The sequence below is a fragment of the Drosophila rhopaloa genome, unplaced genomic scaffold (assembly GCF_018152115.1).
Source record: "Drosophila rhopaloa isolate 14029-0021.01 unplaced genomic scaffold, ASM1815211v1 contig_163, whole genome shotgun sequence".
NCBI classification, from domain to species: Eukaryota; Metazoa; Arthropoda; class Insecta; order Diptera; family Drosophilidae; genus Drosophila; species Drosophila rhopaloa.
In genome coordinates this window covers 4,667,233-4,681,728 of record NW_025335043.1, presented here as the reverse complement: position 1 = coordinate 4,681,728, position 14,496 = coordinate 4,667,233, and the positions used below count along the sequence as shown (strand labels likewise).

The 14,496-nt window shown below is 41.4% G+C and overlaps 1 protein-coding gene across 1 annotated transcript; it reads left to right on the top strand.

The window, feature by feature from the left end:
• The first annotated feature begins 1,497 nt into the window (after positions 1 to 1,497).
• Positions 1,498 to 13,801, top strand: LOC108052509 (homeobox protein caupolican). The gene is made up of 5 exons (XM_044457896.1): positions 1,498 to 2,484; positions 9,083 to 9,568; positions 9,840 to 9,958; positions 11,014 to 11,336; positions 12,534 to 13,801. The coding sequence occupies exons 1-5, from the start codon at positions 2,434 to 2,436 to the stop codon at positions 13,580 to 13,582; spliced, it is 2,028 nt and encodes a 675-aa protein (XP_044313831.1). The 5' UTR covers positions 1,498 to 2,433; the 3' UTR covers positions 13,583 to 13,801.
• Positions 13,802 to 14,496: the final 695 nt, after the last annotated feature.

Sequence of the window (14,496 nt, the reverse complement as noted above, 5' to 3'; positions counted from 1 at the left end):
TCGGTTTCTTGTTACGATTAGCTAGTGCCAATTAGCTACGATTTTCCGTGAAGGGAGACTTTCTAATATGTAGGAAGGCATTAGCATTTTTTTTGATAAGTTAACAAAAATATCTTAAAAATAAAAAAAAGTCACGGAATTTTGCACTTTTACCATTAACAAATGAAAAATGTCATTCTTTTATGTTACCAATATCTCAATTTTAATTTATTTTATATAAATAATATGGGAGCATTTTTTTGTTCTAAAATATTATTATTTTAGAAATGTGTCAAAGAAATACCTAACATTAACGATTATAAATAAAAAAACTGAGACATTCATTGGTTGTTAGGAATGTCTTCAAGACTTAAATATTTAATTGGTAAAATATTGTTGCTTATGTATTAATAACTTTTAATTTTGTTTATTTGTTTACCCATATGTAAAGTGTATTTATATGTATTTTAAATTGTTTTTTTTTATTTCTTATTTTCAACATAAATTAATAATATTATTTTGGATGTGTTTTCGAATTTGTCTCTAATTTTTTTTGACAGCTTTGTTATTAACTAAAGATTTATCTAATGTTTTTTTTAAACAAATGTTATTTTAGAAACGTATAATTATATTGAATGTTGCCAAAATAATGTAATTATCTAAAAATTCTACAATTTATGTTTGTTTTATCACCTATTATTATTCCCATTTTAGCAAGATCCTATGATACCAATTCTTCAGTAACTTCATAGTTGTCTTTCCAATTATTTTTATATTGTATTTTTTATCAATATCGGAAAACTTTTAGCCAACTATGGAAACATTATCCAATTGGGAAGCCTTTCGATCGTGGTCCGCCATGAAATCGCTTCCAACGGCGACAGAGAGGGGAAAGCAGAAAGAGAGCGCCGATTCACTTTCCAGTGCTTGGAGGTGGGCGTACTCTAGAAAAAGCAACAAGAGCCCCAGAGAGTATTTTCCATCTCCCTTTCGGCCGGATCACTCACATAAGAGAAAGCGAGACAACCCAGAGAGCAGTGCTCCCTTTCTGATTGGAACGCTAACCAATCAGCGAGGTCCTTGCTGACTTACTCTCTCTCGGTATGCAGCTATCCTGCTCCCTCGGCATTTGCGCTCTCTGTCACACACAACCGCGCTGCTCGCTGAGCGGCCGAAAAACAGTTTGTTTCGAAACGCGAATAGGTGCGCATCTTCGCATCTTGGCATCTCCGCCGCGTCGCCCAAAAAACTCGAAAAAAGGCCGAGACAAAAATCCCGAAAACGAGTTACCAATTTGAGTCACAGTCACTGGCCAAAGTCGCAGTAGCAGTCACTGCCAGCCGTCACCGTTGAGATCCCGCTGACAGGTTGCGGAACCCGTTTTACTGGAGCGGATCGTATCGGATCGGCAGATGCAACCGCCGTAAATAATAAAGTGCGTGCAATAATTAAAAAATAAATAAAAAAATAAAGCAAACCACAAGCCCCGAAAAGACAAAGTCATAACAAAATGCAACATAAAAAATTCATGGAAATAAAATAATATTCAAAAACTTAATACAAAATTTAAAACAAAACAACTTATAACTTAACAGTCAAAAATATTATAGTACTTGCGATAATTCAAAAAGTCATTTAAAAAATAACTACAAAAATGGACCATAAAGCAATAGTATCTAAAAATGTTAAAAGCTGACTTTAAACAATAATTAAATTGGAAGATTATCCTAAAGAGTGCTAGATTTCAAAAACAGCAATTTCTTAAAGTATCAACAATAATCCCAACAAAATATATACAGCATCAGTTAGTAAATAACCAAGAGCAAACATTTAAGACCTGTGCTGACATTCTTTGACTAAAGACTGAAGAGCCGCGTACATTTGTAAATCTGTTTGCGGCAAACACTTGAAGCCAATTTGGTTTGCTGGCTGTGTTTTTTTCCAACATTTTTGAAACCGGCCGCCAAAGAGTCAAACAGAGTCAATAAAAATGAAGTAAAAACGGATGAAAAAAAGCAAAGTCACACAAAACAAACAAAACATTTTCCGGCTCCGGCGACATTAACAGAACTGCTCGACATCGACAATTTGTTTTATCAATTTTCAACAAGGCCAGCAGCAGCAACAACAACAATAGCGCAACACCCAACAAGCCAGCAAACAACAAAAGCGCCCAGAGTGCTTAGCCGTCGAGCACGCACGCCAAAGCCACCCAGCCACCCAACCACCCACTTGCCACCCAACCACCCACTCGAACCTCCCGTAACCACCCCCACATCCTTGCCCCAGCCCAACCCCTTTTGTGAGGGCTCCGCCAGCATCCACATCCGCATCCTCAATAGTCAAAAAACGGGAAAAAAAAACGGAAGAACGACGACGGACGCCCCACAGTGAAACCAGGCACAGTGAACTCGCGTGTCGCCGCTTTTTAAAGCCAATTCAGCCAGCGAGACAATGGCTGCATATGCGCAGTTTGGATACGCTGGCTACCCGACGGCAAATCAGGTGGGTTTTTATCTGGGCAAGTCACACTTTTGGGCTATATTATAAGCTTAACTGTTGTACTATTCATGATTAGTTTTTATGAGCTTTGGTGAAGCTTAGTAATGAAATTTGACACCAGCTCTAAAAGGGAATTACCAATTTTGTTGTATAGTTTTGGTAAAAAAAGTAACTTAAAACTTTTCATATAAAAAAAAACCTTTTTAAATCTTTCTATTGAACTATTTTTATTAACCAACCTGTTTAACAATGAGAAGTTAATAATTTTTATAAAATTTATTAAAAAAATGAAATTAAGCACTAATACAAAATTGTTAAGGATATAACGGAAAGTATTCCTTTAACTTTTAACTTTTTTTAACTTTTAAAGATTTAGTTAACTTTTTTTTACAATTGTTCCCGGAGGAGGGAAAAATACAAATCTTTAATTTAAATTAATAAAAACACTAGTTTAAATTAACTGTTTAAAGCCGAATTACCCACAATTTGTATAATCTCTCGATTCCATTTAAATTAAAAAAACATTTGTATTGCATTGCCAAAATATTATAAAAATAACTTGTAAGGAAAGCCTTACAAAAACAGGAATCACCCAAAAAACCAGTCAAATAAGTTGCAATTTGAATTTAAGCAAGTTTATTTATATAGCTACTGTCAGGCATTAAATTTAAATACGCATATGGTTGCTTTTACCTTGAAAATAAATAATACATTTGGTTTTATTTATTATCTCAAAATATTTATTATATTTTGATTTACAACTCTGTCGCTTCAATATGCAACCATAACTTAATCATTTCAATAAACACTTCAAACACACAATTTATGGGGACCCGTAGAATTAGTCTCCGTTTAAAATAATATTTGGCACACCCAGAGACATGAAAGTGATTTTCAGAAAAAAACCCGAAATTTAGTGAGTCAGTTCGGAAATTTTGGCATGTGCGAGGGAAATCTTTAATAATGGACGGTGGTGAAAATAACTTTAAATTTACATTTTAAGCTGGCGGGGAAAGCAGGGGCGACACATGAATATTCAAGCACTTTTGGCACCGGTTGGTTGGTGGGGCTCCTGGATCCATATCCATATATCCATAATGGCCGCCCCGCCGCCAAGAAATGTTTCACAATTTAGGACAGCCGTCACCGCCATCGCCTTGGATGCAACTGGGGGAAATCCGGGGAGTGGTGGTGCATCGTCCGAGGTCTGGTCATAATTACCCGGTATTCCGAGCTCAGTAATTCAAATTAGTTGGCCGGCGTTTTTGGGGCCAAGAGGGGAGGGGAGAAGCACAGGGCCGAAACACTTGCAACTACAAAGCCCTTTCGATGGCTGTGTAATGCCTTGTTCAACGACTACTATGTGGTCTAATGCGTCAATGCTAGACTTATGCGTTTATCCGGGGACCTGTGTCCTGCTGCCAATATATATACACACTCAAATATATTTATATATATATATATATATGTCCGGGCCATGTCTGCCGGCATAAATTTATGCTAATGAAGCCGCCGGAGTGGTGGACCATTTATTATAATATGCAAACTTGGTAAATTACAATAATTAAAATAATGAACGCTCAGATTATCGACTATAATTATGGTTGCAGATGTGCAAAGCCTTTTGCCAGATCGATTAAAAGCCACCAGGATTTTGTCATCGTTTTACCTCATTTGCATTTGGTTTTTGCCCCCATTGCCATGGAAGCCATTTAGTCGGGGCTACTAAGCCCAATTAAAGACTGGTCAGGAGATGCTATCTGCACAGTGTCGACTGGGTGCCAAATTTATAAACTTTACAATTTATGCAGTGCACACATCGTACAGCCCACAGACTCGCCGGCGAATTCATTAATTTAATTTTAATTTCAACGCCAAGACGGCATTCCAAAAATGAGGCAAAAACGTCGACGCATGCAATATATGAATTTAATCAACGGCTGACAGTTGGCAGTAAAAGTAGCCGAGACGAGCGGCACATCGGGAATTCTTAACTTCCCATGCGAGCTGTTCACGCATTTCATGGCAAAATAACTAAAATTCTAAGGCCGCAAAAAGCGGCGCGACGATGTCGAGTCCTGGAACCCATAAGCAATATATCCCTGCCCCTTCCCCTTCCCCTTCCTCAACCCCCCATCCAATCCTCCTTCGGGACGCAAAAGGACAGGCCCGTAAATGATGCGAGAAAAAACTAATATTTCGCAGTGTGCATTCCATAATTGATTTATGAATTTTTAATGCAAACATTGAGACCGCAGTTGGGAAAGAGTTGTTCCACTGCGAATTCTGCGACTACTGCGACCGAAACTTAATTCAATAAGCGAGGAGCGCAAAAAACAAAGCAACTTATTCGCATTAGCAAAAACGCACTTCAGGACTGTCCTCCAGCTCCTTCTGCTTTTTAATGCACAGAAAAAAATTCTTTTAAATTGCTTACCAACTAGTAACATCAAAAAAAGATTAACTTTAACCAATGTAAATAAAACTGGTCGCATTTTTCACAGTTCAAAAATATCTTTTGCTTTCTAAATATGTTAAGCATTTGTTTTTAATTAAACAGTTTAATTAAATAGTTTTTTTCAAATAAGTAATTTTTTTTTAGTAGAAAAGGAAATTCAAACATGGCTTTTTGTACATGATTAAAGCGTCATTATTTTCATTTGCAATCACAATTTATTTGTTGGAATAAACAATTAATAAATGTAAGCAAGAATGAAAGTAAAGTTGATTTTTATGAAATATCTGCATCTATAATCGGTATCTTTATGGAGCGCTTTGATTAATTTTATTTATTTCATTGGTGAAAAAAAGGTTTTTAAAGGGGATTTATAATGTAATTTCTATAGATGGTCCTTTTTCTCTCCGTGTGCCTTCGAAAGTGGGTATCTGTATGAATATGGCGTACTCGTTTGGCAGCGCAATCCTGCGGATGAATGTGAGAATATGCCAAATCCAAGCGGCAGTCGCCGGAGAAGTTGACTGCGAATGCGATTGCGATTGCGAATGCGAATGCGAACATGTGTTTGTTTTGTAGGGAATCGTTCGACTGGCAGCTTCCTTGCTGCCTGGGATCCTCATATTTTCGCTTATTGTTCGGTGCTGGCGTCAAGGCCCCCCAGTCCAAAGCCCAATGCACACAGCCCCAAAAAAAAAAAACCCCAACCCAATAGCTTTTGTTTCGCAGTCGTTGTTAGGAGTGCAAAAACAAAATCCATAAACGCATCCCATCGGTAGCAGCAACAACAGCGACAACGGCAGCAGCACCCAATAACCACAACAACAATGCCGATCTCCTTTGTCTTGGCTGGCATATATGTATATATAGGTACTATACTATACCTATACCATACCATCCATACCATATCTTATAGTACGGCTACTCGTGCGTTTGTGAAATGAGCATGGGCATTTGGTAGGCGGACTCGTGAGCTTTAACATAAATCATAAAATTAATAACCGTAAAGTGACGGCACCAGTTCTCCCAACATCTTGGACCCACTGGGTGCGGGTGGCCATCTGTAGCCCCATTCGGATACGTATCTGTAAATATATCTGCATCTGCATCTCCATCTGCATCTGCATTTGCACTGCCATCGACTGGATATGGGCACTTCAAAGGCTGAGATAGAGATTTACACGATGTCCATGCCGGTTCAACCGAATTACGGTCGATGAATATTCGCCTCTTTTTTCCTTGTTTAGTTTTTGTTTTTTTTTGGTTTTGTTTTTGGTTTTCGGCTCGTTTAGACTTTCGCTTGTCCAGCTGTTTTGCAGATTTCATGTTTGCTTTGCGGTTAAAGATGCAAGGTTGAATTGCCACTTTGAACTTTAGTCATGGCGCATAAAAATCGGGCTCGTATTCCCCGTTTGAGTTGTCTGCCCTTCGGATAGTTTCATACTTGCAATTAGAGAGAAACATATTCTGGTATCATTGCATTTGCATGTGAATGGAATTTGTTGCAACTCTCAGACACTGCTGTGAAATAGTAATTTAATTCCTTCTCAAAACAAGAAATGTCTAAGTTGGCAGCAGTTTTATTGGTTTACGTATTATTCTTTATTTATTTATTATTCCATTCTTTGTTGTATATCACTTATTCATAAGTATATTCAGCCCTTAATCATAAAAAAAGTGCTAATTTGATTTATTACCAGCTTTAAAATATAAGCGCTATACAAATTATTTAGTACCTTTTGATTCTTTTGAAGAACTTACAGAAATAAATCCCACTCCAGTGCTGAAAGGTTTATTTTTATATAACCCATTAAATAACAAATTTAAAATTAATAATTCTTTATTTTCTTTATTTATTTATTCATAAATCACCATATTTTAAATCATATACACAAATTTATAGCAAAACTATCTAGAAACTATCTAGAAGGTACAATTTAAGTTCATTAAAGTTTCCTTCCGTGAACCCTCTAAATGATAGATGAAAGCTAGCCACAAGTGAGAATATAAAATATTCTTTGTGGGCACTCCAGGAATATTACTTATTAAACTGGCCGCAATTTGACACCGACAGCAAACTGTCCGAAAAAGTCATAAAAGAGTGCACAACTTTAAGACAGCATTTAGGAGGTGCCAACAAGTTTCAGCATTTCCGCAGAATAGAAAAAACCCAAACCCAAGCCCAAACCTAAAACCAAACTCAAACCCAAAGTCAAAGTTGGTTCTCCAGAGTGTGGCTTATCCTATCTGCAGTCACCTTGCGATAAACTCAGCGGCTGGGCGCTCTTCGCTGCACTTCCTGCGATTTTTCAGCAGAGTGGGTGAGTGGGAACCATTAAAAATAAACTGACTTGCGTGCCGATAATAAGCGCTGTTCGGAACCCAAGCCCGCACCAAACTTGACCAGCCAGTCCACTAAAGTCCAGGTCCAGGTCCCAAGTTCCCAGTTCGCTGCTGTCGTCGTCGTCGCCCGATATGTGTTTTTTATGGGCGGCCACAAAAACTGAAATTGATGTTCGAATCGCATAAAAAATAAAGAATAATAAGAAATGAGCGCGTCCAGCGTTTTGTACATTAGCGGAGACAGTCGTTGTCCACTCGCCCTGGCTCCATTCATTCAGAATTCATTAGATTTCATTCATGAAACACCTTCATTATGCAATAATTTCCCGGTGCTTTTTGGCGTCGGCGCGAAATTGCCCCTCGATTAGATAGCCACCAGTTGGCAGGAGGTGTTGGCGAATCAGCTCGTTTAGCCTTGAATTACCATTATTATTTAAATCATATGGGGAGGATTGCAGTCGGTAGCCGCGATAGGCGGAGAAATGTTTGGGAACAGTAGCAATTTGAATTTCAAAAAAAAAGAGAATAAGATATTGTTATTAGGACCGGTGTCAGATGTAATCCAGATATTTTGAAGCGCGTGAAGTGGACTTGACAGCCAGTCATCATATAGGTCGACCTTCTATTTACACTTTTTGGGATTTTCGATCCGAATCAGGGGTTTCTAACCGCCGGCTCAGATGTCTCCGATTCGATGCGGTTATCGCTCCAGAGGATATGGGATGTAGGGATGGGTGTATTGGGATCGGAGAGCGGTGAGCGGGGAGTGAGGAGCCTACCTGCGTCCCTCATCATTTGATTGCCCTTTTGGCCGGGCCGTGCCCATTCTCGGTCGGTCGGTCGATCGATCGGTCCACTGATACTCCCGACCCCAGAACAGAACCCTCTTCAAAGATCCCCGATTCCTCGATTCCCCGATTCCCCGATTCCCAATGTGCGATGTGCAGGCCGCTCGGACGAAGCGGTATCTGAAATCTGACTGTGATAAATTGAAAATTAATGAAGTGAAAATAGATGGAACGGATCGCAAAATGCGCCAGGCCAATAAAATATTTTGACATTTGGAGTTATCATCTTAATCTGCTTTGTTGATTTCGACCTGGTCGGCAGGGACATGCCTTTGCGCTTACCCCTCCCTTCGTCCCTCTCTCGGTTTCTCCACTCTTTGCTCATTCGTGTCCTGCCAACTTCACCTGTTCATGCACTAAAAGAAAACTGGCTGGAATCATTATGCAATTTTATTGTCCCAAAACTTGGGGCGTTGTTGTGTCATCAAATTTAATAATTGGGTAACACAAGCCTAAAAGACTTTAATTATTAAACACTTAAAATGAAAATTAAATAAACCTCTTTCAAAATTATCTTTAAAAATGATGTTTGATTTTGTTCAGTTTAATCATTGTACAATTTAAGTTTGATTATTTTAAAAGGTAGATTATTTTTTTTATATCACTCAACAACTTTTTTTCATATGATTAAAAAGTTTACTTTATCTAGGATACACAAGTTTTTTTTATTGGCTTAAACAGATATTAGGTAACTAATCAGTCATATAAATTAGAAAATATTTATTCAAAATTGTGATGGTGTTTATTTGGAACCTCCATTCACTACGGAGCATTATCTTCCCAATTTTATTTTAACTCAATAGAAATAAGCCTTCTATATAGATGTACCTTTATCTTAAAATAACTTTATTTCGTACAGTGTGAGGTTCCCTGACCGCAAAAATGTTTGGGTCGAAGGTTTTTGTTTTCGGCATTGCTAAAATGTGCTTTTTTTTGTCCGCTGGCATCTTTGCAGCTGACTACCGCCAATACCGACAGCCAGAGCGGCCATGGCGGAGGATCGCCGCTGTCCGGGACGAATGAGGCGTCGCTGAGTCCCTCGGGCGGTTCAACGGCCACCGGCCTGACCGTCGGTCCTCTGAGTCCAGGTGCAGTTTCCCAGTCATCGCATCATGCGGGCCACAAGGGCCTCTCCACATCGCCGGCGGAAGATGCGGTGGGCGGTGGTGCCGATGTGCCAGGCGGCCTTTCATCCGCCGCCCAGGACCTGCCCGCCCGCGGATCCTGCTGCGAGAACGGACGACCCATCATCACGGATCCCGTGTCTGGCCAAACGGTCTGCTCCTGTCAGTACGATCCGGCCAGGTTAGCCATCGGTGGCTACTCCCGGATGGCACTTCCATCCGGCGGAGTGGGCGTCTACGGCGGACCGTATCCCTCCAACGAGCAGAACCCCTATCCCAGCATCGGAGTGGACAACTCGGCCTTCTACGCACCTCTGGTAAGGATCGGGAACTGGGGGAGGGGCCTGGCTAATTGGCTTTGTGCAGCCAGTGGAAGTCCGCGCAAATGCGAGTTGACGGGCCGAGCAGATATCGCCATGTTGGCCGTCATCTCGTTAGGCCCGGTAACTTGTAACTGCCGCGATTACCTGGGGGCTGACAAATTCACAGACTACTACTGGCAGCCTACTCCGACTTACAAGGGGCTCACTGCCTCCACTTTCTGCCCGAGAAGTGCGACTAATCGGTGATTCCCGAAACCAATTCCAGAGCAATCCCTACGGCATCAAGGACACCAGTCCCAGCACCGAAATGAGCGCCTGGACCTCGGCCAGTCTGCAGTCAACCACGGGATACTACTCCTACGACCCCACGCTGGCGGCCTACGGGTGAGCATTTCAAAATTAAGACGTTTGGCTTAGGACTGGACTCAGAGAGCTGGGGAAATACAGGGGAACTGCTTTAAAGGGACTTGCAAGAAGTTTTTAAAATGTTTTTTTCATATTTAGACCGCCATATCAGCTTAAAATATACAGCCCATGACACCTTTTTTTAAGATGCTGAGTATTTCGTAATTTTATAGAAAGGTTGTATATTTCTTTGACATTTGTTTTAGACATACAACTTTGATAAATCTTATTTTTCTTTGGTATTTTAAATTCGCTTCATAAAGTAAACACCTATTAAAAACTTATATTTAAAGAAATGGTATCTTATTTTGGTAATCTTATTTTTATTTGGTATTTTAAATTCGCTTCATAAAGTAAACACCTATTAAAAACTTATATTTAAAGAAATGGTATCTAAGACAAATTCTAGTAAAGGGAAATTAAACTTAGAGCTAATAATAATACAGCTTAAATAATATATTCATTCAAGTTGGTTCTTCAACTAAAATGTATTACAAACCAATGAATTCTTAGAAGTATTAGTTTAAGAAGACTTACTGCAATATTGTAAAAAGTAGCACACAAAGAATAAGAAACTGGAGTAGACTAAAACACCCTATAGTTATAGTTCAAGAATATCCACTGTACCAATATACAAATGGGAAACTTAAGTGGGCTTAAAATGTTGCCATGGGACAAAAACTTTCTCGTCGTGTCGTCTGCCGGGTTTCTTTTTATTTATCGCTTAAAAGGGTATGTCTGGCTTAGAGTTTGAGCCCCGAGGCGCGGTTCTGGCTGAAATAGAATACTATTCTTGCCATTTGCTGTTGACCTAGACGAAAGGAAGTTGCAAATGCATTCCGTTTCGGGGGAGCGATTGTTATCAGCCACCAATAACTGATTATTGTCTTTAAGGTGTGTGGGGCTCTATTTACCCAAAAAGCTGATAGCAGCGATGGCCTAAACAAACTCATTAGTGGCCATGATAGGGCGTAGGCCAGAACTACACCATGGGCCTTATTGATTCGCGTTGTTTGATTTTTGTGAACCTGCAGATACGGACCCAACTATGATCTCGCCGCCAGGCGGAAGAACGCCACGCGGGAGTCCACGGCCACGTTGAAGGCCTGGCTGAGTGAGCACAAGAAGAACCCGTATCCGACGAAGGGCGAGAAGATCATGCTGGCCATCATCACCAAGATGACCCTCACCCAGGTCTCCACCTGGTTCGCCAATGCCCGCCGAAGGCTGAAAAAGGAGAACAAGATGACCTGGGAGCCCAAGAATAAAACCGAGGACGATGACGATGGCATGATGTCCGACGATGAGAAGGAGAAGGAGTCGGGAGATGGTGGAAAACTCTCCACTGAAGCCTTTGGTGAGTCTACGAGTGTTTTCCCCTGTCCCTGACCTCAATTAGTATGTCCTCAACGATCTCTTTGTAATTTCTTGAGCCCCACAATATTGTTTTCCAAACGCCTTGCCCCAATGATTCCTACGCCTTTTTGGCTGGCTGACCCGCCTCTTCAGCAGATTTGTGGCACTGGGCTTTTAAGTACAATTTATGTGGCGAAGCGAATGTTATGCAACATTCGTCTGCCCGCCGTCCGAAGTCCGTCGTCCGTTTATTTGTCTGACTGCTTAGGCGACATCCTCCCCGGAAGTTGACAGCACATTGTTGGCAAAGTGGCCTTGCGCCCGCACTCCGATTCACAGATACACTGAGGGAAAATATCAATAAAGTTAGGTATTTGGAAGTTGTCATAGTTTAAATTTAACATAGAAATAGTTAACCTAAAACTTTGTGGAGAAATATGTATCACTAGATTATTGTATTTTTTTAAATACATCGAAAAGTTACATTTTTAATAATCAGATTTTAAAATTAGAAATACTTGCTGCTTTGAATTTTATATTTTTTTTAAAAATTACAATCATTTTTCAATACGGGGTTTTTAAAATTAATTAATATTCCTATCAACAAGAAACCTTAAATGACAGATAACCGGAAAAGGGTTATATGAGCTTATTTAAATAAATCAATTGATAAATTGATTACAATTTTTGAAATTTTGGTGTGATGATTTTTAATGCTCATTTTATAGCAGTAAATTTGTATCAATTGAGTTTAAGCTTGTAATATTAAAAGCTTATTTAAGGGATAATTTAGTAGTTTACAAATTTAGAAGGTCATATGTCAGTGACTGTGCTCCATGACTTTCTCGGTGTACTTCGACTCCAAAGTGGCCTTGTTCGAGTTGGCGACACATAGAAATGGTGCAGTGGAAAGGGGGCTTGGGCGGTAGTCGGCGGAAACTCGAGTATTTTGCTGCTGAAAGCTTTCTCCGCTGGCTGCGAGGGTTGCACGCATCAACGCCCACCAACAATTTCAAGGGTTTTTGCCACTGCCAGCTGCCAGCTGCCAAGTTCCACCTCCTGCAAGTGCCAAGTTTTGCAGTCCTCTAAGAACTTGTCTGTGCTTCCTGCCTGCGACTTGAAATTAATTAAATTTATTTTGTGTCTCCACATGGTCTCTCCCTCTCTTTCTCTCCCGCCGTCATCGTTTAATCTCCAGATCCTGGCAATCAACTTATCAAATCGGAGCTGGGCAAAGCGGAAAAGGAGGTGGACAGTGACCAGAAGCTGGATCTCGACCGGGAGCCGCACAATTTGGTGGCCATGCGGGGACTGGCGCCCTATGCCACGCCCCCCGGCGCCCATGCCATGCACGCGGCCTACAGTTCGTATGCGCAATCCCACAACACGCATACGCACCCGCATCCCCAGCAATTGCATCACCATCAGCAGCAGCAACAGCAACAGCAGTTGCAACAGCAGCAGCACCCACAAATGGAACAGCCTTACTACCACCCAAGTAGCTATGGCCAGGAGGAATCGGGGGACTTTGCGGCCCAAAAAAACCCGCTGAGCAGAGACTGTGGCATCCCAGTTCCGGCGAGCAAGCCCAAGATCTGGAGCGTGGCCGACACAGCCGCCTGCAAGACGCCCCCGCCCACCGCGGCGTACCTCGGCCAGAACTTCTACCCGCCCTCATCGGCGGACCAGCAGTTGCACCACCACCATTCGCACCACCATCCAGCGGCGCCACCGCATCAGCAGCAGCAGCAACAACAACAGCAGCAGCAACAACACCATCACCACCACTCGATGGAGCTCGGTTCGCCGCTGAGTATGATGAGCAGCTACGCCGGCGGATCGCCATATTCGCGGATACCTACGGCGTACACCGAGGCCATGGGCATGCACCTGCCCAGCAGTTCCAGTTCCAGTTCCAGCGGCAAGGTCCTGCCCACACCCATCAGTATCCATCCGGTGCCGCAGCAGCGGGTGGGGTTTCCCGAGATCCAGCCCGATACGCCGCCCCAAACGCCGCCCACTATGAAGCTCAACAGCAGCAGCAGCGGCAGCGGCAGCAGCAGCGGGAGCAGCCACAGTTCCTCGATGCATTCCGCTCCGGTGACGGTGGCTTCCATGGTCAACATTTTGTACAGTAACGATGCGGCAGGATATGGACACGGCCAGGGTCATAATCATGGACATGGTCATGGGCATATGGGTGGCACCAATGCCTTCCATCTCACAGAGAGCCGTTCCGGGTCGTAATTTGGCGACCTTGAACCAGTTTACCAGTTTACCAGATACCAAACCAAATAGCAAGCGAAACTACTTACACATTTCGACGGGCGGGACAAGTGCAAGTTGGCGGTCAATCCGCGATTACGATTACGATTACGAGTACGATTTACCAGATAGCGATAACTACACTAATTATTTTGCAATAAATGTAGCTTAAGTATGGCAATAAAACTTTATTTCCAACCATATCATAAATTATTTCGCTTTATAACTTTAATTAGCATATTTACACTCAACCGCTGAAAATTTCGAGACGCACACACGTCTTGGTGGGGAAGTGGTTAGAGGTTGTTGGTGGTGGTGGTGGTGGTGGGGTTGTGTGTGGAGCTCAGACTTCTAACCGCCCACTTTGGGTGGTGCTTGTTTTTGTCATGTTTTTTTTTTGGGCCCGGGGTTGAGTCACTCCACTCGACTTCGGGTTTAATGACTCGAAATAAACGCACACCGCACGAACTCATTCATCTTTCGAGCGCCGAGTCTCAGTGGCATACCAATAATACTACTCCACCGTGCTATAAATCAACCGAACTTTTTGTCTTAGCTCGCGCACTAACATTTCCTCTACCTTAAGTGCTTAATCCACACAACTTAATAATTTTAAATAGCATCATTAGATCTTAAGGAAATTTCACGTTGTATTAGTGCTAAATATCCTAAATTGGTGGAACGGAACATTAAGTTTCCCAAATAGTTACTTTAAGATTTTGCATAATCCTTCGATTTTATGCATTAGACATATACTCGGCCAAATAATTAATCCGTGCAAAACATAAATAGTTACTTAATCGTAAACATGTAATTAGTTATTTTATTCGTTTGATAAATTTGTAGAGAAATTTAAGTATCTGTGATATATGCATATAAACACATACATATATACG